This window comes from Salmo trutta, chromosome 8 (genome assembly GCF_901001165.1).
Source record: "Salmo trutta chromosome 8, fSalTru1.1, whole genome shotgun sequence".
In the NCBI taxonomy this organism is placed as follows: Eukaryota; Metazoa; Chordata; class Actinopteri; order Salmoniformes; family Salmonidae; genus Salmo; species Salmo trutta.
Window position 1 is genome coordinate 23804099 of NC_042964.1, and position 23843 is coordinate 23827941.

At 42.6% G+C, this 23843-nt stretch overlaps 1 protein-coding gene and 3 non-coding genes across 4 annotated transcripts; all 4 read left to right on the top strand.

Moving 5' to 3' along the window:
• Positions 1-781: 781 nt before the first annotated feature.
• On the top strand, positions 782-10116 carry LOC115198554 (eukaryotic initiation factor 4A-I). The gene is made up of 11 exons (XM_029760571.1): positions 782-838; positions 2220-2271; positions 2437-2569; positions 3011-3150; positions 3706-3874; positions 4364-4473; positions 4989-5132; positions 6040-6177; positions 7079-7168; positions 7755-7834; positions 8417-10116. The coding sequence occupies exons 1-11, from the start codon at positions 816-818 to the stop codon at positions 8559-8561; spliced, it is 1224 nt and encodes a 407-aa protein (XP_029616431.1). The 5' UTR covers positions 782-815; the 3' UTR covers positions 8562-10116.
• Positions 4049-4191, top strand: LOC115199285 (small nucleolar RNA SNORD10). Its single transcript, XR_003879379.1, has one exon. It is a non-coding gene; the product is annotated as a small nucleolar RNA SNORD10 (small nucleolar RNA).
• Positions 5623-5743, top strand: LOC115199287 (small nucleolar RNA SNORD10). Its single transcript, XR_003879380.1, has one exon. It is a non-coding gene; the product is annotated as a small nucleolar RNA SNORD10 (small nucleolar RNA).
• LOC115199284 (small nucleolar RNA SNORD10) lies at positions 7989-8131 on the top strand. Its single transcript, XR_003879378.1, has one exon. It is a non-coding gene; the product is annotated as a small nucleolar RNA SNORD10 (small nucleolar RNA).
• Positions 10117-23843: the final 13727 nt, after the last annotated feature.

The window sequence follows — 23843 nt, forward strand, 5'->3', positions numbered from 1 at the left end:
AAAATAGAGGGTAGTCTAGTTTGGTGTTGAGGCTGTAAATGACTCATGTTCTTCCAAAAAAGTTCAGGGTACAAGTACAACATGTGTTCATTGCAACACAGCAGGAGACACGTCATCTAATTATTACTGTAATTTGTGAAATTACTATTTTTAATATGTTTATTTAAATAGGTATGTCTGTTTTAATAAGAAAAAATTCTTATTTACAATAATGGCCTACCCCAGCCAAACCCGGACGACGCTGGGCCAATTGTGCCCTGCCCTATGGGACTCCAATCATGGCCGGATGTGATACAGCCTGGATTCTAACCAGGGACTGTAGTGACGCCTCTTGCACTGAGATGTAGTGCCTTGACCGCTGCGCCACACGAGAGCCCAATGGAGTGACGTAAAGACTGGCAGGGGATGGCTCTGGTCATATGTGGTGCTAAATGCACTGTTCCTGCATCGGTTTCAGAATTCTCATTCTAGAAAGTTGACGTTTTTAACATGATCGGAAACGCTGATCTAAGATCAGTGTTCGAGCGGTTTCAACGTTGTAAAGGAAATACCCAATGAAAACTGACTACAAGCATGCTTTTGCCCAATAGTTACATGCGATGGGAGGGTTATATATTATATCCCGCCTACTTGAGTGTAAATAAACGCGATTAAGCTGTCAATCACTTTCTTAAAGACGTATGAGTTAGCCAATGATATATCATAATGGGTGGAGTCAGAGTTGATTGATAGGGCACTGTTGCAATGAAATCGCTAGTTTGCTCAACCGTAGACGTATATATAAGGTTTCTGCCACATTCTCTTCCTTTGTGATAATGTCGGCTGAATATGAAGACAGGTACAGTAAGGAACGCACATTTTTGGAACTGTATTGCGTAATATTGATCATTTTGTAATATCAACTAGAAAAAAATATGTATTATCGTAACGCATACTATTTGAAAATGTATGCGACATTTAAAGCGTTAATGTTGAACGTATTTGACTTGTTCGATATCTGGCTAGCCCGTATGCTAACGTTAGCTAACTACATATGTGTAAAGGTCCCTCAATTCGGCCTTTTTTTATTCAACGAGTTACTCGTAATATATAACCAACATCGATCGACAGCATTTTATTTTTTTGTTGTGAAATCTTAAGAATTAAGGTTGTTTTAATGTTTGGAAAACCGCTGCGAGAACGTTAGCCTAATTTGCAGTACGAGATGCTGCGGTGCCGGCTTCTCGGCAAGCACGTGAGTGACGAACTTGATTTGAGCCTGGTTTAGCCTAGGCCTTTCCGGAATATGCGTACTTGATGTGGCTTTTCTGTGTTGTAATCTGGTTTTAATAAGCCGCACTTTTGAAAATACGTCGATATAGTAATCGAAAGATCGTGGGCAGGTCAACATGGTGTCGTTAGTCAGCCAGGTCCAGCTGGATGGCTCGAGCAAAGGGCGGGGGGTGAAAATGTCAAGCACATGGTCGTAGTTACCGGCGTGACAATGGCAGGCCTTATTGTCTTACTATTGTCCGTTTTGTCTGACATATTTACCACATCCCAAGTGCATAGGTATTGTATTAAAAAAAATATTCGCGGTTTGTTGACTTTAATATTGGTCTAGTTGCCAATTCACTCGAGTGATCGACATTGGGCCTAGTTGGCTATCTAGCATGCTAATGCTTAACACGTAGATTGCCAGCCCTTGTAAACCAGAATTATTTCCAGATTACTATAAATTGGAATATTATGTTAAATCCGTTTTTGAACATCTAATTAATTTGTTTTTAAACAAGTATTTTACACGTTCAATCGTCGCTTACGCATGCTGCTAGCCGTCATTGGTATTCGGGCCTTGGTAAGCGACCATCTTGAAATGTCTGAGAAAGAAATGGCCGCCTTTCGACCATGGGCGTTTTTCCGGGAAATGCCGCCCGCCCACTCTCTACGTGTTTTACACTACACAATCTCCATTGTGCAACTCGGCTGTTTAGCAATACTTGCAAAATGGTTACGAAACTGTTAACTGACTTTATTTGAATAATTTAAGTAGAAATTACGTCTCCAACAGAAACAATTTATCACGCGAACAGTATCGCCTGTCCAGTGTAGCCTATAAGTGACAATATTTGTCTTCAAGCTTAAGAAAGTCAGCTTTACGTTGTAAAATGTGTAGGATAGTTTACTGTTATCCCTCAGGGAATTTGCTAATGACTTCTGCCATGTTTGATCTTTTTCAGACCTCCCAGAGATAATGGCCCTGAGGGCATGGAGCCAGATGGGATCATTGAGGTGAGTAGTATGCTTCATTGTTACAGCTGCTAAATTGGATGCAAAAGAGATTCAAGTGCGCCAGTTACAACTTGATACGTGTTATCAGTTTAATTTGATGCTAAACATTAGGTGGTCAAGTCACTTGCATAAGTGTATGATAAATGTTTATTCTACTTTCTACAGAGCAACTGGAATGAGATCGTGGACAGTTTTGATGAGATGAACTTGGGCGAGAAGCTGCTCAGGGGAATCTATGCCTATGGTTTTGAAAAACCCTCCGCTATCCAGCAGAGGGCTATCCTCCCTTGTATCAAGGGTGAGTATTCAACCACTCACACTTCAGGTGGTTGGGTGTACATTTTTAAATGTTATAAACCTTATGAGGCAGTTTAACTCTTAAGAAAGCATGAGCTAGTCACCTTAAAGACCTCTAACATTCACTTAAGCCAAGGGATCTAAAACTGCTCAAGTCACGACTTCTGCTTGACTTAAAGCCCCCTGTCAACTGGGCAAGGCGGTGTCCTCTAATGGCACTGAGTCTTATATCTGCCAGGGGAAAAGAGAATGAGTCCATATTCATCCCAGTCAACTCTGTTCAGTGAGGAATAGGCTGGTTCATGCTATGGGCACAGATGAAAAGACCAGTCAAATGTGGCGTTAACGGTATAGTAAATGTAATCAGTGGGGCGGTGTATGGTATGTCAATGTCATGATTTTTATATAAAGAGCTGACAATCTCCCATCCTGCCTGCTCCAGGTTATGATGTGATTGCACAGGCTCAGTCTGGTACTGGGAAGACTGCCACCTTCGCCATTTCCATTCTGCAGCAGATCGACATGGAGCTGAAGGGCACCCAAGCCCTGGTCCTGGCCCCCACCAGAGAGCTGGCTCAGCAGGTATGTCCTGGGGGAATGGGCACATTACTTCAGTTACTTAACAGAAATGTAACTAGAATACACCAAAAATAATGTCACACTATTCTAAACGTGTAGCCTCCTGTGTGTGGTAACCTAATGTCCCTGTCAACTGGGCAAGGCGGTGTCCTCTAATGGCACTGAGTCTTATATCTGGCAGGGGAAGAGAGAATGAGTCCATATTCATCCCAGTCAACTCTGTTCAGTGAGGAATAGGCTGGTTCATGCTATGGGCACAGATCTATAAAACCTGTACTTTATAACAGTTTGTATAGCATATAACAGGAAATGTACTGGCCAAACCTGAAATGTACAAGTCATCCAGGCCATAGATTTTTCCTGTAATGGGCTGCACATGCTTCACAATACTCCAATGCCAAATTTAATTGGGAATAAAATAACCTTGTCACTAAAACTGACATTCTTTCAAACCAATACCAACTCGGTTATTCTAGTCGCACCTCTGACACAAACCTCACCTATCAGAACTCAAAACAATACCCCTTTATCTAATACATTTCTTTCCTTCCTCAATAGATCCAGAAGGTGATCCTGGCCCTGGGTGACTACATGGGCGCCTCCTGCCATGCCTGTATAGGAGGGACCAATGTCCGTAACGAGGTTACCAAGCTCCAGGCTGAGGCCCCTCACATAGTGGTGGGGACCCCTGGCCGCGTGTTCGATATGTTGAACCGCAAATACCTGGGTAAGTGCTGGTCTAGTGGTTGCCCAAATTTTTAATTGACAATCAACGGTTGAAATTGCGCTTGGAGTGAGGCTTTACAATATTTTATTTTGCATGTGCTCAACTATCAGATGTAGCTTGTACAGTTTGAATTGGTGTTTATACGTTTCAGTGACCAGGTACGTTTATAGAGCTGTATAATGATGAAATCCATGCGTGTCAACTGACTCTGGAACCCCCTGAGCGTTCTAGTTCCGCCTGTCAGCGTTCTGTTGGCTGGCGTGTTCTAAACCTCAGGGCTCTGGAACTCATGATCAGATTCCACACTGGCTGAATACAGCATTCAGTGACTCAGCACTTTTAGTTGTGAAGTAGTAGGAAAAGTTTAATTTGGCATTTCATCCCTCTAACATTGCTAGTGGTGATATTACCAGTAATGATGGATTTAATATTTGTATATGTGTGTTTTAATTGGTTCTTATTGCATCACTACACCTTCCCTCCATCCAGCCTCCAAGAACATCAAGATGTTTGTGCTGGACGAGGCAGATGAGATGTTGAGTCGAGGTTTCAAGGACCAGATCTACGAGATCTTCCAGAAGCTCCCCACCAGCACACAGGTATGTCAATTTGTGTAGTACCAACTTTAGCTAGAGACATTTGCCAGATGTGTCTGTAGTTGACATTACTAGAAACGGCTGTCATTGCTTACGGGAAGTGTTAACTTGATGCAGTGGCGTTACACTAAAACTGTCCCACTCCCTATAGTATGGGGGCCAGAGATAACTCTCCTCCCAGCTTGTGTGCTGTGTCTGGAATGAAGGTCTTTGGTAGAGAATCTAGAATCTGCTCTCCACAGTGACTGGGCTCTCAGTCCCTCCTCACGACTTAACAGCAGTTTACAACGTACTCACCTGTCAGTTTACAAGAAGTCACCCACACCTGTCCCTCATGTGATTGAGGTTGGCATTGACTTCAACATGCCTAACAACCTCTAAAACGGCACCCTCTTCTCTCTAGTGACTAAAGTGAGTGCTCTATTTGGGGAGTTGGGTGCTGCCAGGTAGTAGCTAGTGTGGGCATAGCATCTGTCATTAATTTTAACTAATTGCCTTTAACTTCTAAACCCCTCCAGGTGGTGCTGCTCTCTGCCACCATGCCCCAGGATGTGCTGGAGGTCACCAAGAAGTTCATGCGTGAGCCCATCCGCATCCTGGTCAAGAAGGAGGAGCTTACCCTGGAGGGTATCCGCCAGTTCTACATCAATGTTGAGAAAGAGGTGAGGGTTGCCCTTAGGCACAGATCTAGGTTCAGTTAAAGATGGAATTGGGGAGTTTTATGTAGACTTAGCCCTTAGAGTTTAGAATAAGGCTTGCTTTGATTGTACCTACAGTCATTTGGTTCTCATTTTAAAGGTTGTTTACATGGTAAATGCATCTTCTGACAGCTGGTATGTGAACATTTGGTTAAACTTCATTGAAATGAACTTTTTTAGACCTTTATTTAACTAGGCAAGTCAGTTAAGAACAAATTCTTATTTTCAATAATGGTCTAGTAACAGAAGGTTAACTGTTCAGAGGTAGAACAAGATTTTTTCCTTGTCAGCTCGGGGATTCGGTCTTGCAACCTTTCGGTTAATTTTACTGAACCAGGGGTACAAAAGCCCCACTAAGTAGCAACATGTCATCTTAGCTCATCACAGAACCATAGGCATGGTGTAAACCCCCACTGTATACATTTAGCCCCATCTTGCCATTAAGGTAATGACTGTTTTATGAAATGTGTGTCAACTGATCCCAGAATCCCCTGGGCCTGGGTTGGCCTTCTGTCAGCTGGTTGTTACTGGGCCTCAGGGCTCTGGGGGCATGATCTGACAGTCACCCTGAAAACACACCCCTCTATTGGACAAATGCCCTACAGTGGTTATTGGGTCTTGGGCATTAGTTTTGACTATGACTTGTAGTAATTAAAGGCTACATTGAGTTGGCTTTCCAGACTAAGGTTAAAGAAAGCTGAGATGTGTAAATTGAAAGTGAGAACTTTGGAAGAGGGTTCACTCATAATGACCCAGCACAAATCTACCTAACTCCATATTGTGCATGAATACGGGTTTGCCTAACTGGTGTATCCGCTATATTCCGTTGCTTTGTCATCCCCCTGATCTGTTCCTTTGTCTCACCTGTTAGGAGTGGAAGCTGGACACCCTGTGTGACCTTTATGAGACCCTGACCATTACCCAGGCTGTGATCTTCATAAACACCAGGAGGAAGGTGGACTGGCTCACTGAGAAGATGCACGCCAGGGATTTCACCGTCTCTGCTCTGGTAAGAGACGATGAACCTGAATGTCTGTGGCCTTAAACTGCTCTAGGTAAGAGGCTAATGAGGCTTTTTAAAAAGTTGGGGAACCGTTGCATGTATAAACACTTCTCTTGAAGTGAACTTGGGCTTACAGCCTTGGTTTGCGAATTTATCTTGTCTGTATGTTCTTACTAGACTTGGTGGTATTTTGTGCTATTTTATTTTTAATCCCTGTCACTGAACTAGGGCTTTTGGTAGGTCATTGTAAAATAATAAAATTAAGATGTTTACTGACTTGCCTAGTGAAATAAAGGGCAAGTTAAAATAAATTATTGGAATCAAGTTGACTGAAGGTTGCTCTGTCATGAGTCATTTTTAGACTCCCTAGGGCTTAGTGACTTGTTCAGTGTCACAATTCTAACAATATTGTCCTTAACTCTGCTCTGATTTTAATTAACACCGCTATGTGAGGCTGTCCCATAGAAGTAGCATAGCTCCTTTTTTTATATCTATGCTCGGCCCTCATCTCCCCTGTCAACTGGGCAAGGCGGTGTCCTCTAATGGCACTGAGTCTTATATCTGCCAGGGGAAGAGAGAATGAGTCCATATTCATCCCAGTCAACTCTGTTCAGTGAGGAATAGGCTGGTTCATGCTATGGGCACAGTATTTAGATGTTACCTGAAGTCCAACTCCTGTAGTTACCATGCAGTGAGGTTTTCTACAATGTCCAAGTGTAAAATCTCACATGGCGACATTAGCATAGTTTGTGGATTCGTATGACCTGTACCTACCCCTCAGCAAAACATAGTAATGGCTTACCAAGGCTGTAGGAGCTAGGAACCCAAGTATTTAGCTACACCCACATAACCTCTGCCTAGTATGTGTATGCAGTTAATAAGATGTATATCTTATGTCCTCTTCCAGCATGGAGACATGGACCAGAAGGAGAGAGACCTGATCATGAGGGAGTTCCGCTCAGGCTCCAGTAGAGTTCTTATCACCACTGACCTGCTGGTAAGTCACTTCTGCAATGATGTTGCGCTCAAGTAGTTTCCCTGTTCCATGCAATGGTGTCTCGCTGTAATGGTTCCCCACCCACTTCCTGTTAATTTAAGTCCAGAGATAACTCTCCTCCCAGCTTGTGTGCTGTGTCTGGAATGAAGGTCTCTGGTAGAGAATCTAGAATCTGCTCTCCACAGTGATTGGGCTCACAGTCCCTCCTCACGACTTATTAGCAGTTTACAACCTTTTGCTAATATAACTTTTTTCCTTGCTGTTGGCTGACTCAAAATAACAAGTATTGCACAATAAATGTTTCCGCTGCTATGGTATCATGGTATTGCTCAAGGGTTGAATTAGTTGGCATGATCCTCAATTTCCATAGAACAGTTTGGCTTCCTCCAATGTTTAAAGTACAATCCTCTTTTACAGCGCTTGATTTTCAACCATTATACATCAGTACAGTATGACTGACTGTTCTGTCATTGGCCACCTGTGCCTATTTGTACAGTGACCTGTGTCCCAAATGCCATCGGCCTGTCTTTTCTGGTCACCTTTTAACCTGGGACTGACTGTCCCTGTCTCTCTCCTTGTCCCCCAGGCCAGAGGTATTGATGTCCAGCAGGTGTCCCTGGTCATCAACTATGACCTGCCCACCAACAGGGAGAACTACATCCACAGGTGAGACTAATACTATGGCTCCCAGCATGCAGCATTAGTTTATTAAACTTTATTGTCCTTTGTGGAAATATGTCTGACTTCACACGTGGTTGACATAAAAGCAAATGACATTGATACCAGGTCACCAATTAGTTTGACATGCTAAACTATAGCTGTATAATGATGAAATCCATGCGTGTCAACTGACTCTGGAACCCCCTGAGTGTTCTAGTTCCGCCTGTCAGCGTTCTGTTGGCTGGCGTGTTCTAAACCTCAGGGCTCTGGAACTCATGATCAGATTCCACACTGGCTGAATACAGCGTTATGTAGTTTGATACTATTTGGTTGAAATTGTGACTCCTTTCAGTGTTCGGTTGCATTTCATTCAATAGATAGACAAGATTTAAGTAATGAATTGGGGGGGGGGGGGGGGGGGGAATGGTCAATCATTATGTAAGAGCATTAATGTATAGCGCTTTTCCAGTGGCTCAAAGCATTTAACATGTAATGAAGGGTCATATCTACCTGCCACAGTCGCATTTCAACTACATGTCACCTTAGATGGAACCTAATGTCCAACCTAACCTCTGCTTCCTCTGTCAGGATTGGTCGAGGTGGTCGTTTCGGTCGTAAGGGCGTTGCCATCAACATGGTGACTGAGGAGGACAAGCGTACGCTGCGGGACATTGAGACGTTCTACAACACCACCGTTGAGGAGATGCCAATGAACGTGGCTGACCTCATCTAGGTTCTACATTCTAGAGGATTTAGTTCGGCCCCAGGTCCCCCCCGCCATCTCCGTCCCAACCTCCCACTTCATCAAATACTGAACAAAAACGTCCCCCTGCCCCTTCAAATGAGGATCCTTGGTCCCCACCACCTTTACCTGGGATCCGTCTAGATCCCTCCCCTGCAATCTGATCCTTGACCTAGTAGTATTCTAACCCAACTCAAATTTCTCTGAACTGTGGGAGGGGGGGGGGGGGGGTCTTTATGGCCCATTCCTTTAGTCTGCAGTTAAGCTAATTTGAGTCCTACCTAACCCCTCCCATTGTCTTTCCAAAGTCAAAAATATGTTTTGATGTGTTTTTTTTTTAGCTCAACTCCCTGACATGATTGGGGCAATCGTGCTACTCAGACTGAAGTTTAGAATTGATAATGGTTGTTAAAGAATAACCTATATAGTTAGAGGCCACATTCATTACTATAATGGCTTCTGTGCCCCTTCCAACTTGAGCCTATCTTGACTATCCAAGTTATGGTTATGATATCCACTCTACCCCCAATGATGCAATTTAGTGGCATTTGTGTATGTTGGGGGGGGTGACTTGCTTTTATGCTGACTCTGTCTGATTCTGCACCATACATACCCTATGTAATGCACAGTAGGCAATAGGGTGCCATTTTGGATGCACCGTTCTTACTATTGTAAAGTGTATCATTGATCTACAGTCAGTGGGTGTTTCGAGTTCTTCAGTAAGTGTGCAACAAAATATACCATGGACTTTTTGGTCTTGGAGATGTGTTATTACATTACCATTTGCCAGAATACTGCTTCTAAAGATTACAATGTATCTACTGAAATTGGTATCCAACCCTATTCTCTCAATGGGTATTTAAAGGTTTGTTTAAGAAAGGGGCTTCAACAAATAAAAAAATTGTATAGGAAAAAAAACACAATCATGAATGAGTATGACATGTTTTCCTCTTGATGTCAGCTCTCTGCTGTGCTATTCTCTTGTTTATATTTCTGCTTTATCCTGTATAGTCCAAGTTGTGAGGTAGCATTATTTTTTTTGTTTGAAACCTGTCGCTTATAGGTGGGGCTGCAGGGAAACTGACCGCTCACGGCAGAATAGGTTATGGCGGGGATTACAATCCATACCCTGTTTCGAACTGTCACAAGAACCCTGCTGTGGGAATTTCAAAGGACAGGTCTCATTTCTTTCCAGGGAACTGATTTGAAAGGGTGGTGTCACTTTTGTAACCTACCTCACCAAACTGTTGGGGGGGTCTTTACACGTAAAGGACCAAACTACAAATGATTGAGTATATAGAGATTACTATTATAACATGTTTTTTTTGTTTTTTTAACAGCTAAAAAATATGGGCTGTCATTGGGTGGGGTGGGTTGAAAGGGATGTGGGGATTTATTGATTTGTCAGTGCTATTTTTAAAATGTGATTATGAAATTAACTTTTTTTGAGACAGAGGCAATGTATCAACTTTTCTACATTGGGTTCTGTATAGTATTTATTTTAATGGTCTTAAATAAAAGGTGTTTCTCCTTTTTAACAAGTTAACCATGGTTCAAGTTGCATTCATATCATCCACTTTCTCATGTTTGAGGTTGTATACCAAACAGCCTTGTTTGAAGAATCAAGTTGTACTTTAAAGAGTGGTGATGGTGGGTTACAATGTGCATTCATATCTAATTTCAGACATTTAGGTTAACCTTAGTATTTGATTTAAATGGATAATTTGGATATTGAGACCCTAGAGCAACTTCTTCAGATTAATTGGTGGATACCATTTTGTTGTCTGTCCAGTATGAAGCTAGTTTTGTGAGCCAGGGCTAATGCTCTCAACTCCTGTCTGACTTTGTACTGGACACAAATCATATCCACTAGTTAATCTGACTCCAGGGAAGTAGATCAAGGGCCTCATTGTCCAAATCTCAATCTTTTATTGCTAGACTTTTTGAAGAGTGAAGGTGGGTTACAAGCTGGTACTTGTCATCTTCCACCTTAAATTGCCATTGTGGTTCAAGCTCATTTATATCCACTTTCACATTGGGGCAGTTCTCCATAAATCATTCAAGTAAACCTAATAAGTGACTTCCTAAAGAGTGGTATGTTAGTCTAAGCGAGATGGAAATTTGTCTTCTGCTTTTATCCAAGCAACCTGATTTACACGCACATTAGGTTGGATAGGCTGGCACCGAATAATCACTTTTATAGGAGGTGAAGTTCCTTGCTCAATGGAATGGCAGTTTTTGGTGGGTTACAAAAACTGGTACTGTTTAAAATTGCCACCAGGGGGCAACATAAACCAAGTTGGGCTACCCAACTTTAAAACTACTTTGAACTAATGGTGTCCCTGTCTTGTGAATAGGCCACTGCAATTTTGCCTTAATTCTGGTGGTACTACTATCCTGTTCCAAAGGGTCAGACAAGGCTAACTACAAAATGGCACTTTCAATTAAGTAAATATTTATGAGGAAGGTCAGACAAGGCTAACTTAAACATGGCAACTTTAAGGAAGTAGATATTTTTCAAGTTGCTCTAGTGTAGTGATTAGACCTCAACAGATCTAAACAGCATAAAGCATTCACTTTATTGTTACATTTCTGTGATACCTGCATGCTACTGGAACTTTGCCATGATTCCTTGGTATTACTAGACCTATTGTCTTGAAGCAATTGGGCCCCCTGTGTAAACACAACCTCTGTAACAGATACACATCTTTTAAGTAATTTCCCTGTGATATGTGCATGGCACTTTCAGAGTTGGGTTGGTTTGTTGCAAGTGTGTCTGGTGAAAATACATAGTAACAGATTGACATATTAGGCATCATTAACTTTTTCTAGGCTTCTTACTACATTTCCTGTCGCAGTTGGCCAGTTCGTAGTGTGGGAAATAAAAGCATTGTAAAAATAGTATCAGAAATCAAACCTTCAAAGTCAAAAATGGTTTTATCAGATTAAATGATTCATTGAGATATTTCAGTAGATATCCTCCAAGGGTGCAGTACTACTATGGCTGACCTAGTAAAACACATTTCACTGCAGCTATCCGGTGTATGTCACAATTATACATATGTATGTCACAATTATACATTAAAGGGGGGGGGGGGGGAGCTATAATGTTGGCTACGTACTCATAGTAATTTGTTCACAGCCAAGGAAATAATCTTAGGAAAACTGTCCTATATATGAAGTCTGAGTTTAGAGGTGTAGTTTTGCTTGATGACCACAAGATGTCGTTTTCTGTTAGATGTGAACAAGTCCACTTTAGCGAAAGTTCGTCAGAATGTGTAGCCTAGCTCTAGCTACCCCAGTAAGCCCCAATAAGCCATATGTATGTGCTGCTGGGTCTGTGAGTGTTTCTTTTGGAGAGGGAATGACTCGGTCCATTCAGAGACATTTTGATACTCACCAGCCATCCTTAAATTATCTCCTTGCCGTTTTAATTATTGGTATTTTGTAAGCCTGTCGGTCAGTTAATCTACCATCTTTCTCAACATCCCTATGTAACCTAAATTATAGCAGCAGCTACTGAAGCCCAAAGGCATCTTTATTCAAGATTCCTCAACACACCAGGACACACACACCATTTCCCTCCATCCCTTCACTCACTCCACCATAGACCTCTCTTTCCCCTTCCCAAACAAACAGGTCTGAGTGCTCCACTTCCCAAATTCCCTATACATTTACATTTGGTTGACACCTCATCACATGTTATGCTTCTGTATGTTACTATACGTGTACACTCAGTCACAGTGTAGGTGGCGCAATGTCCAACCCGAACCACTTTCACTACTCTGGGTGTATCTGTCTGTAACCCCCAACTGCCACCTCCCTCTCCCCCCTGCTCGATTGTGGGGCAGAGGATTATGCGAGTGGGAGGTTCGTAAAGGGCCTGCCAAGGTCTTTCTGGGCTGTGACGGATGGCTGGGAGACTGAAGGCAATATTAGCATGAGAAGAGAGGGCCATTCAATGGGCCTGTCAGAGATGACTGAGGAACAACCCCCCCCCCCTTTCCATCCCTCCTTCCCTCCCTCTATGTCCTTCTCCACCAGCACCAAAAACCCACCACCCTTCTCTTCTTCAGCCAGCTCCCTCTCTCCTCTGTCCTTTCTTTCTCCTTTCCCTCCTTCACTCCTTCAACTCTCCATTCTTATTCTCTCCTTTCTTTCTTTCTGTCGTGTTTTCTTTCTCTGCCCCTCTCTAATCTATCTTTCTTTTTTAACCCCATTTCTTAGTTTATTTCATCCCACTTAATTTCTGTTCGTTCTCATTTCCCCTCCTTTCCATCAACCCCAGTGTTATTGGGTGTGATATCCATAGCATTTGATCCTCATTATTTGGTCTGACGCAAATTCATTTGATAATAAAGCCTCAGATAGGGTTTAGACATACCCTGCCCTGAGTGGGACTCAATGGCTATGATGCCATGCTACGCTTCTTAAATGCACATTGAGGGACTGACATCCACTCTGGTAAAGGGTGTCAGAGGAAAATATTATTTTATGACTCTAGGGGGTTAGTATAAATAAATCATAAAGAGAAATGTAACTTTCAAGAATTACATATAGTGCCTTCAGAAAGTATTCATAACCCTTGTGACTTATTCCACATTTTGTTGTGTTGTTACAGCCTGAATTCAAAATAGATTAAATATTTTTTCCCCCTCTGGGTAAGTCTCTAAGAGCTTTACACACCTGGATTGTACAATATTTGCACATTATTATTTTGAAAATTCCTCTTAGCTCTGTCAAGTTGGTTTTTGATCATTGCTAGACAGCCATTTTCAAGTTTTGTCATAGATTTTCACGCCGATCTAAGTCAAACCTGTAACTAGGTCAAGGAACATTCAATGTCATCTTGTTAAGCAACTCGAATGTATATTTGATATTGTGTTTTAGATTATTGTCCTTCTGAAAAGTGAATTTGTCTCCCAGTGTGTGTTGGCAGGCAGACTGAACCAGGTTTTCCTCTAGGATTTTGCCGGTGCTTAGCTCTATTCCGTTTATATTTATCCTAAAAAACTTCCTAGTCCTTGCCGATGACAAGTATACCCATAACATGATGCAACCACCACCATGCTTGAAAATATGAAGAGTGGTACTAGGTGATGTGTTGTGTTGAATTTGTCTCAAACATAACGCTTTGTATTCAGGATTTAAAGTAAATTTCTTTGCCACATTTTTTGCAGTTTGACTTTAGTGCCTTATTGCAAACAGAATGCATGTTTTGCGATATTTGTATTATGTATAGGCTTACTTCTTTTCACTCTGTCATTTAGGTTAGTATTGTGGAGTAACTACAATGTTGTTGATCCATCCCCAGTTTTCTCTTGCCATTAAACTCTGTAACTTTTAATGTCACCACTGGCCTCATGGTGAAATTCCTGAGCGGTTTCCTTTCTCTCCGGCAACTAAATTAGGAAGGACACCTGTATCTTTGTAGTGACTGGGTGTATTGATACACCATCCAAAGTGTAATTAATAACTTTACCATGCTCAAAGGGATATTCAATGTCTGCTTTATTACCCAGCTACCAATAGGTGCCCTTCTTTATGAAACATTGAAAAACCTCCCTGGTCTTTGTGATTGAATCTGTGTTTGAAATGCACTGCTTGACTGAAGGACCCTTACAGGTAATTGTATGTGTCAGGTACAGAGATGAGGTAGTTATTAAAAAACATGTTAAACACTATTATTGCACACAGAGTCCATGCAACTTATTATGTGACTTGTTAAGCACATTTTTACTCCTGAACTTATTTGAGCTTACCATAACAAAGGGGCTGAATACTTATTGACCCAACAAATTTCAGATGTTCATTTTTAATTAATTTGTCAAAAATTTCGAAAAACATAATTCCACTTTGACATTATGGGGTTTTGTGTGTAGGCCAGTGACACAAATTCAGGCTGTAACACAATAACTGGAAAAAGTCAAGGGATGTGAATACTTTCTGAAGGCACTGTATATCCCAAAACACTTGTGAGAATGACTCACTTTTAATAAAGTACTATAATAAATGTTTTCATATCCACGATAAAAAATATATATATATTTCTGGGCAGTTGATACGTGATTATCAGCCTCTTATCGCAGTGTGGTAAAGCCATATTGATTTATTTTAATCCCCAACAAATCACCAAATTGCCCCTGATCGCCCTAATCGCGCATTATCCGAGGTGCGAAAACCTCTCACTATCCCTCCCTCGGGGTTGACATATTAGTAATGACGTGCTAGATTCGACACTCCACACTGGCTAAACGCGTTCCTTATTCTATTCACCGTTACCCTCCCGTCGCGCTGCGCATTGTCATGTATAAATGTGCTGCTAATTTGTCACCAATGCAAACGCGGCAACAGTAGTCGGGGAGCGCACAGCGCTGCGGTAGACTACCGCTACGGTCTAGAATCATCCACAGTAGTCTTCAGCGGAGATCAACGTCATGTATCGCCCATCAACACCTGCTTTGAGGGTGGCAGATGCGTCTCAACACGCCCTGGGCGAGAGAGAGAGACAGAGGAGCAGAGAAAGGAGCAGAGGTGTGAGGATAATTATATGTAATGACCCCGAAACTGTCACATGGACAAGAAAGGAGAAATGATTGATACAATAACACCAGACTAATCCCCCTACATTGTCTCTATTGACAAGTTTGATATTATACATCCACTTTGGTTTTGTTATATTTTGTTGTGTGTTGTTTTTGAAAGTTCCTGAATAATTCTCTACAAATAGGATATGTTCCAGGGTGTTATGTAGGCTACTGCAAGTATAGACACGAGTTTCAAGAGTGTTTAACATCATTAATAAAGGAAAGGTTAACCTATGCCTTAGGCATATGTGAGCCTAAACTGTAGCCCAAGTAACATTATAGACTACAAACCACCAACACAGCGTTTCTTAAGACCCAATGTGGGTCACGGACCTGTTAATGGTGGGTCGCGACGTAAATGTAAAATGATTTTATTAATTACTGCCATTGATTTGGCCAAGTGCAACTGCGCTCTCGGTTCAGTGCGCTCTCTGCTTATCAGCGGTCTCCGCTCAGTTTGGGGAGAGTTTGCAGAGGGAGATGCCCATGTGCTTCGCGGTTTACCGGATCTTTTTTCTGCAGTTTTCTTGAAGATCACTCCGCGACCCACACGCTGCAGCGCTGCGGTTCAAGCCACTAACTTGTTATTCCCGCTCGCCATCACTCACCGCTGTCATGAAATGGACTCATGCTTTCCGCAAGTTCTGACTGAGCTCAATCGTCATGAAACCTATATACAGTGATTACTTTTTGTCTCTTTCATACAAACTTTGAGAAGTAACGAGGAGCGCCCACAATGTGTTTTGTGTGGGGAAGTGCTTAGTAATGAGTCTCTCAAAACGAACAAATTAATAAAACGAGAAGTCCTGACCAAACATCCAGGCACATGACAGTAAACCCATGGAGTTATCTCAGAACAGGGCAGAATGCTTCAGGAAACAGTGCTTCGAAAGTGGAGAAGTAAGTCAACTAACAAGGCATTGTTACCATTTTATAACAGGTGATGATAAGCAGAAATAAGGGAGTACTATCTCTCATAGTAGTAGATGTGAGTTTATCTTTCAAACAATCCTCTGGCCTTGTAACGTTACACAGCTAATAGCTAACGTTAGCCAAAGCAAGCTAACTAGCTACTGATAAGAAACTACAGATGAAAAATTCAGGCCTACTGTACATTTTACTGTATAAATTATTGTTGAAAACAAGTCTAGGTTGGAACTTTTGCTGTTACAAGTAATAATTTTTATTCTGAACTGGAATAAACTGATTGAAGCAAGATACTTTTTTAGACAAACACTCACACAGTTCTGATGTCTCCTGCCTGACTGAGAAAGCAGTAAGATGTTCAGATCCAGTTTGGCACCACATACCTATGCAAGTCAGGGTTCTCAAGTACAGAAACAGTGTCAATGCTGAGCATGACCTCAGTGTTGCACTGCCAAAAACTGAGCCCAGAATAGACATGCTTGTTGAAAACTTCTCATTAGGACTGTGTGTATGTGTGTGTTTTCTGGTCTGCATCTGTCTGATGTGATCAATCAGTTTATTCCAGTTCAGAATAGAAAATATGCATTTTAACAGCAGCAGTTCCAACCTAGACTTTCTATCAACAATCATTTATACAGTAAAATGTACAGTAGGCCTGATTTAAATAAAAAAATCTGTACTGTTACTTAGGTTTGCACGATCAAAAAGCCTGCGTGTGTGTGTGTTCTGTTATACATCTGTGTGATGTGATCAATCCGTTTATTCCAGTTCAGAATGAAATTATTTATTGTATTTTAACAGCAACAGTTCCAACCTAGACAGGTATGTAAGAGTGTTTATAATGGGGAAAAATAAACATGAAAAAAATTCTGGGTATTTCATTGTTTACATTTACATTTTACCGATATTTACGTATAGTTGCATATTTTCCTAAGCTTGGGATCCAGAAAAACACAGAATTTCTCATTTGGGTCCCAGGCTGAAAAAGTTTAAGAACCCCTGCACTAACATCATGAAAGAAATCTTATACCTATACCAAAGAGATTCTGTTTTAAGTTTAAAAAAAAACGTATATTATGTAGCCCACATAAGGTAATGTTATAACTACTGTTCCCTGAAAGAGGGAAACGAGGCACAACACAACTGGGTGATTCTCATGAAACCATGATGCATCTGCAAAAATCAGCTATCATTCTGAGGTTTAAGACTTCTAGTTTTTGTCCGTGTCTTTTTAAAAATAGATTTTAGCCGGAAAGTTGTGCATTTCACCCCAAATTGTCATTTCTGAAATGCATTCGGATTAAATTCTTGGGTAAATTTATACAATTTTACTTTAGAAAAACCTAAGTTATTTGAATAAAAAACAAAATATGTTTCTGTAGTTTGTATATAAATTATACAAATTGTATACTAGTTGAAGTTTACATGAAACAATAATACAAATACAGTATATGTGGACATGTGTCTCATTACCGTAACACTTTTCAAGTTCCTGTAAAAACTCCAATCAGTTTGTAAATAAAGTTTTATTCATTTATTCTCTTATATGCCTTCGGAATGAGGTTCTTATTCTCAAACACCCCCTTTACCTCACATGGCCTTATCATTACCGAAATGGCTAAAAAGCTAAAACTGGGAAAAAGTCTGATTTCATTTTATTATAATGGTATACTTTCATTTAAAATATTTGTATTTTCAGTGTTATGTTTAAGTCAGGCCTTTTCATTTGGGGAGCAATGGGAAAAAATATTAGAAATTTTGAGAATTTGAGAATGAGAATTTTGTCGATATTGTGGTAAAAGGAATATCTGATTTGAAAACATAATAATAATTATTATTATGAAATAGATAAGTAATCTCAGTGATCCAAGAGGTAATTTTAGGAATAATTACACTTGAGATTTTTTGGGGTCAAATGTCAGTTTCATAAAGATGACGCAATTATGGGGAGTTGCACTCTCGCAACTTTGATTAAAGAACTGAATTCACGTCTGACAAGGCCAATGAAATCTGAGCCTCGCTGGAAGCCCTGCCACGGGAAGTAGGGGTGCTGAGGGTGCTGCAGCAATTATCTGAGTACAGAAAGGGTGCACGGATAATCCGTGGAGGTCCCAAATATGTTTAGCCGAGGCTAAAAGCCATTAGCAGGGATATCTTGTAGGAGAGGATCTTCAAGTTCACTGACTCCAGAGGCTCAAAGGGGGGCGCACACAGCGCCTCCAAAACCAGAGCCAAATTCCATGTTTGCGGAATAGGTTTAGAGACGTTTTGAGGCAGCGCACGCCTTTCAGAAATCGCACAACCAGGGGGGTGGGCCCTCTGTGTGGCTCCGTCAATTCCCACATGACACACTGATATAGCGACCATGAACACTTTTAAAGTGGAGAATCCCTGAACCTGCTTCGAAAAGCTCATGAAGGAACACTAGGATGTCCCTCACAGAGCACTGAAAAGGAACAAGTCCTTTATCTAGGGCACCAGAGCTGAAACGGCTGCCACTTATATGCATACACCCCTCTCGTGGAGGGTGCCCTTGCAGATTGAATAGTAGCTTTAATGTTCAGAGGCAAACCTATAGCCATCAGATTGGCCATCTCAGGGGCCAGGGCCATAGGAACCAAATCTCCGACACCCGTGTGCCTGGAACAACAGTTCCCTGGCAAAGGGAGTTGCAACATATTTTAAAAATATATTTTTAACCTCAGTTTCAACATACTCTCCTGCAACCCGCCTCACCCGATGTGGTATGGATCTGCTATTTTATATACTTTAGAACCGGAACCCCCAACAGAAGCTAGCCAGCTAACTAGCTAATAGTCAGTTAGCCACTGCTAGCAGTCATCAGCTAACCTTAGCCTGGTCAACTCCTGCCAGTCTGCACAGCGCGTTTCAACCCAGAGCATACCGGACTGCTTTTTCTCCACATCTCCGGTTTCCTACTGCAAGCTCAACTTTTTCTCCCGGATCATCGCAACTAGCTAGCTGCTATCCGAGTGGCTACCCCCTGGCTAACATCTCTGTCCCAAAGCAAGCACCAGTGAGCCTGGAATTAGCCTTGTGCTAGGCCCATCTCCCGGCTAGCTGAAGAGGTCCATCAAGCAGTCCTTGGGCTACAATACATATTTTTCCAATTGGCCTGGACCCCTTTCACTGCTGACACGGAGCCCCGCCGATTCCACCACGACTGGTCTACCGACGTAATTCGCCCGAGGGGTTTCAACAGGCTCCTCCGTCGCAACGTCCCCTGAAGGCCCATCAGCTAGCCGCGGCCCTCTAGCTGTCTAGAGCATATCGGACTGTTAGCTGAAGAGGACCATCAGCCAATTTCTTGGGCTACAATACCTATTTTGCCAATTGGACCCTTTTACTGCCTACACGGAGCCCTGCCAATCCAACACGACTGGTCTGCCGACGTAACCGTCCGAGGGGGCTACAACAGACCTCTTCCGTCGCGATATCCCCCCTAAGGCCCTTCTGCTAGCCCCGACTCGCTAGCTGTCTGAATCGCCGTATCTCCAGCTTGCCTAGCCTCCCACTGGTCCCTATGATCACTCGGCTACGCATGCCTCTCCCTAATGTCAATATGTCTTGTCCATTGCTGTTTTGGTTAGTGATTATTGTCTTATTTCACTGTAGAGACTCTAGCCCTGCTCAATATGCCTTATCTAGCCCGTTTGTTTCACCTCCCACACATGAGGTGACCTCACCTGGTCTAAATGATGTCTCTAGAGACAAAACTTCTCTCATCGTCACTCAATGCCTAGGTTTACCTCCACTGTATTCACATCCTACCATACCCCCAACCTACCAGCACCTAGCTCCACTCCCATTGCCCAGGCACTCTCATTTGTTGACTTCTGTAACCGTAAAAGCCTTGGTTTCATGCATGTTAACATTAGAAGCCTCCTCCCTAAGTTTGTTTTACTCACTGCTTTGGCACACTCTGCCAACCCGGATGTCCTAGCCGTGTCTGAATCCTGGCTTAGGAAGGCCACCAAAAATCCTGAAATTTCCATCCCTAACTATAACATTTTCTGACAAGATAGAACTGCCAAAGGGGGCGGAGTTGCAATCTACTGCAGAGAAAGCCTGCAGAGCTCTGTCATACTATCCAGGTCTGTGACCAAACAATTCGAGCCTCTACTTCTAAAAATCCACCTTTCCAGAAACAAGTCTCTCACCGTTTCCGCTTGTTATAGACCACCTTCTGCCACCAGCTGTGCCCTGGACACCATATGTGAATTGATTGCCCCCCATCTATCTTCAGAGCTTGTACTGTTAGGTGACCTAAACTGGGACATGTTTAACACCCCGGCCGTCCTACAATCTAAACTAGATGCCCTCAATCTCACACAAATTATCGATGAACCTACCAGGTACAACCCCAAATCTGTAAACATGGGCACCCTCATAGATATCATCCTGACTAACCTGCCCTCTAAATACACCTCTGCTATCTTCAACCAGGATCTCAGCGATCACTGCCTCATTGCCTGCGTCCGTAATGGTTCTGCGGTCAAACGACCACCCCTCATCACTGTCAAACGCTCCCTAAAACACTTCAGCGAGCAGGCCTTTCTAATCGACCTGGCCTGGGTATCCTAGAAGGATATTGACCTCATTCTGTCAGTAGAGGATGCCTGGTTATTCTTTAAAAGTGCTTTCCTCACCATCTTAAATAAGCATGCCCGTTCAAAAAATGTAGAACCAGGAACAGATATAGCCCTTGGTTCACTCCAGATCTGACTGCCCTTGACCAGCACAAAAACATCCTGTGGCGTACTGCGTTAGCATTGAATAACCCCCGCGATATGCAACTTTTCAGGGAAGTTAGGAACCAATATACACAGGCAGTTAGGAAAGCAAAGGCTAGCTTTTTCAAACAGAAATTTGCATCCTGTAGCACGAACTCCAAAATGTTCTGGGACACTGTAAAGTCCATGGAGAATAAGATCACCTCCTCCCAGCTGCCCACTGCACTGAGGCTAGGAAACACTGTCACCACCGATAAATCCACGATAATTGAGAATTTCAATAAGCATTTTTCTAAGGCTGGCCATGCTTTCCACCTGGCTACCCCTACCCCGGTCAACAGCCCTGCACCCCCGACAGGATCTTGCCCAAACCTCCCCCATTTCTCCTTCACCCAAATCCCTTCTTCAAAGGGGGAGACACTCTAGACCCAAACTGTTACAGACCTATATCTATCCTACCCTTCCTTTCTAAGATCTTCGAAAGCCAAGTTAACAAACAGATCACCGACCATTTCGAATCCCACCGTATCTTTCTGCTATGCAATCTGGTTTCCGAGCTGGTCATGGGTGACACTCAGCCACGCTCAAGATCCTAAACGATATCATAACCGCCATCGATAAAAGACAATACTGTGCAGCCATATTCATTGACCTGGCCAAGGCTTTCGACTCTGTCAATCACCACATTCTTATCGGCAGACTCAACAGCCTTGGTTTCTCAAATGACTGCCTCGCCTGGTTCACCAACTACTTCTCAGATAGAGTTCAGTGGGTAAAATCGGAGGGCCTGTTGTCCGGACCTCTGGCAGTTTCTTTGGGGGTGCCACAGGGTCCAATTCTCGGGCCGACTCTTTTCTCTGTATACATCAATGATGTCGCTCTCGCTGCTGGTGATTCTCTGATCCACCTCTACGTAGACGACACCATTCTGTATACTTCTGGCCCTTCTTTGGACACTGTGTTAGCTAACCTCCAGACGAGCTTCAATGCCATACAACTCTCCTTCGGTGGCATCCAACTGCTCTTAAATGCAAGTAAAACTAAATGCATGCTCTTCAACCAATCGCTGCCCGCACATGCCCGCCTGTCCAGCATCACTACTCTAGACGGTTCGGACTTAGAATATGTGGACAATTATAAGTACCTAGGTGTCTGGTTAGACTGTAAACTCTCCTTCCAGACTTACATTAAGCATCTCCCTTTCAAAATGAAATCTAGAATTGGCTTCATTTTTCGCAACAAAGCATCCTTTTTTATTTTACCTTTATTTAACTAGGCAAGTCGGTTAAGAACAAATTCTTATTTTCAATGACAGCCTAGGAACAGTGGGTTAACTGCCTTCTTCAGGGGCAGAACGACAGATTTGTACCTTGTCAGCTCGGGGATTTGATTTTGCAACCTTTCGGTTATTAGTCCAACGCTCTAACCACTAGGCCACGCTGCCGCCCAGCGTTCCTTCACTCATGCTGCCAAACATACCCTCGTAAAACTGACTATCCTACTGATCCTTGACTTCGGCGATGTCATTTATAAAATAGCCTCCAACACTCTACTCAGCAAATTGGATGCAGTCTATCACAGTGCCATCCATTTTGTCACCAAAGTCCCATATACTACCCACCACTGCGACCTGTATGCTCTCGTTGACTGGCCCTCTCTTCATATTCGTCGCCAAACCCACTGGCTCCATGTCATCTATATGTCTTTTCTAAGTAAATCCCGCTTTATCTCAGCTCACTGGTCACAATAGCAGCACCCACCCGTAGCATGCGCTCCAGCAGGTATATTTCACTGGTCACCCCCAAAGCCAATTCCTCCTTTGGCCGCCTTTCCTTCCAGTTCTCTGCTGCCAATGACTGGAACGAATTGCAAAAATCACTGAAGCTGGAGACTCATATCTCCCTCACTAACTTTAAGCATCAGCTGTCAGAGCAGCTCACAGATCACTGCACCTGTACATAGCCCATCTGTAAATAGCCCATCCAACTACCTCATCCCCATATTGTTATTTATTTTTTTGCTCCTTTGCACCCCAGTATCTACTTGCACATTCATCTTCTACACATCTATCACTCCAGTGTTTAATTGCTAAATTGTAATTACTTCGCCGCTACGGCCTATTTATTGCCTTACCTCCCTGATCTTACCTCATTTGCACACACTGTATATAGATTTCTTTCCTATTGTGTTATTGACTGTACGTTTGTTTATTCCATGTGTAACTCTGTGTTGTTGTTTGTGTTGCATTGCTTTGCTTTATCTTGGCCAGGTCGCAGTTGTAAATGAGAACTTGTTCTCAACTTGCCTACCAGGTTAAATAAAGGTGAAAAAAAAATTTAATAATAAAAATTCATCTCAGTATCCCTACATATTAGTTTATGATAGCTCCTGCTTTACTGAAGTTGCGAGACATTGCAAGCCAAGAAATTGCAAGGTACAGCATTCCATTTCGGGATACATCTTTTGACTGACGATAGATAGGCCTAGTTTACGGTTCTGACGCTGTCTGCCTGGTTGCCGACCTGCCTATACTTTGCCCCTCTCTCTCCATCCCTCACTAGCTCACTATGAAAGATGCAGGTGTTTGTGTTCTCGGAAGTACATTCCAAAAATACTGAATCTTAGGAGTTGATTCCTAGCAGAATCAAATATTGACACTCAGAAATGGGAGTTGACACCGGGAGTTAACGTGCAAGGAGTCAAGGAATCAATTCTCCACCACTATGTCATTGTTTTTAACAGTTGGAAAAAGAAAGAAAGACAAACGTCAGCAGCGAAGTCCTGTATGGCAATGCTTTGAGAAGTTAAATGGGAAGGAAATGCAAACTTTGCGATGTGGAATTGAGGTACAGTAATTATATTACAGGGACAATGAGTAACCATCTAAAAGGGACGCACTATGAGACCCAAACGTTGCTGGCAGCTGTATTAGTGAGACCCCCCGCCCAACAGGTGAATGATATCCGCAAACTAAGGCTGCCTGGGCCGACGAGGATCCACAAGAA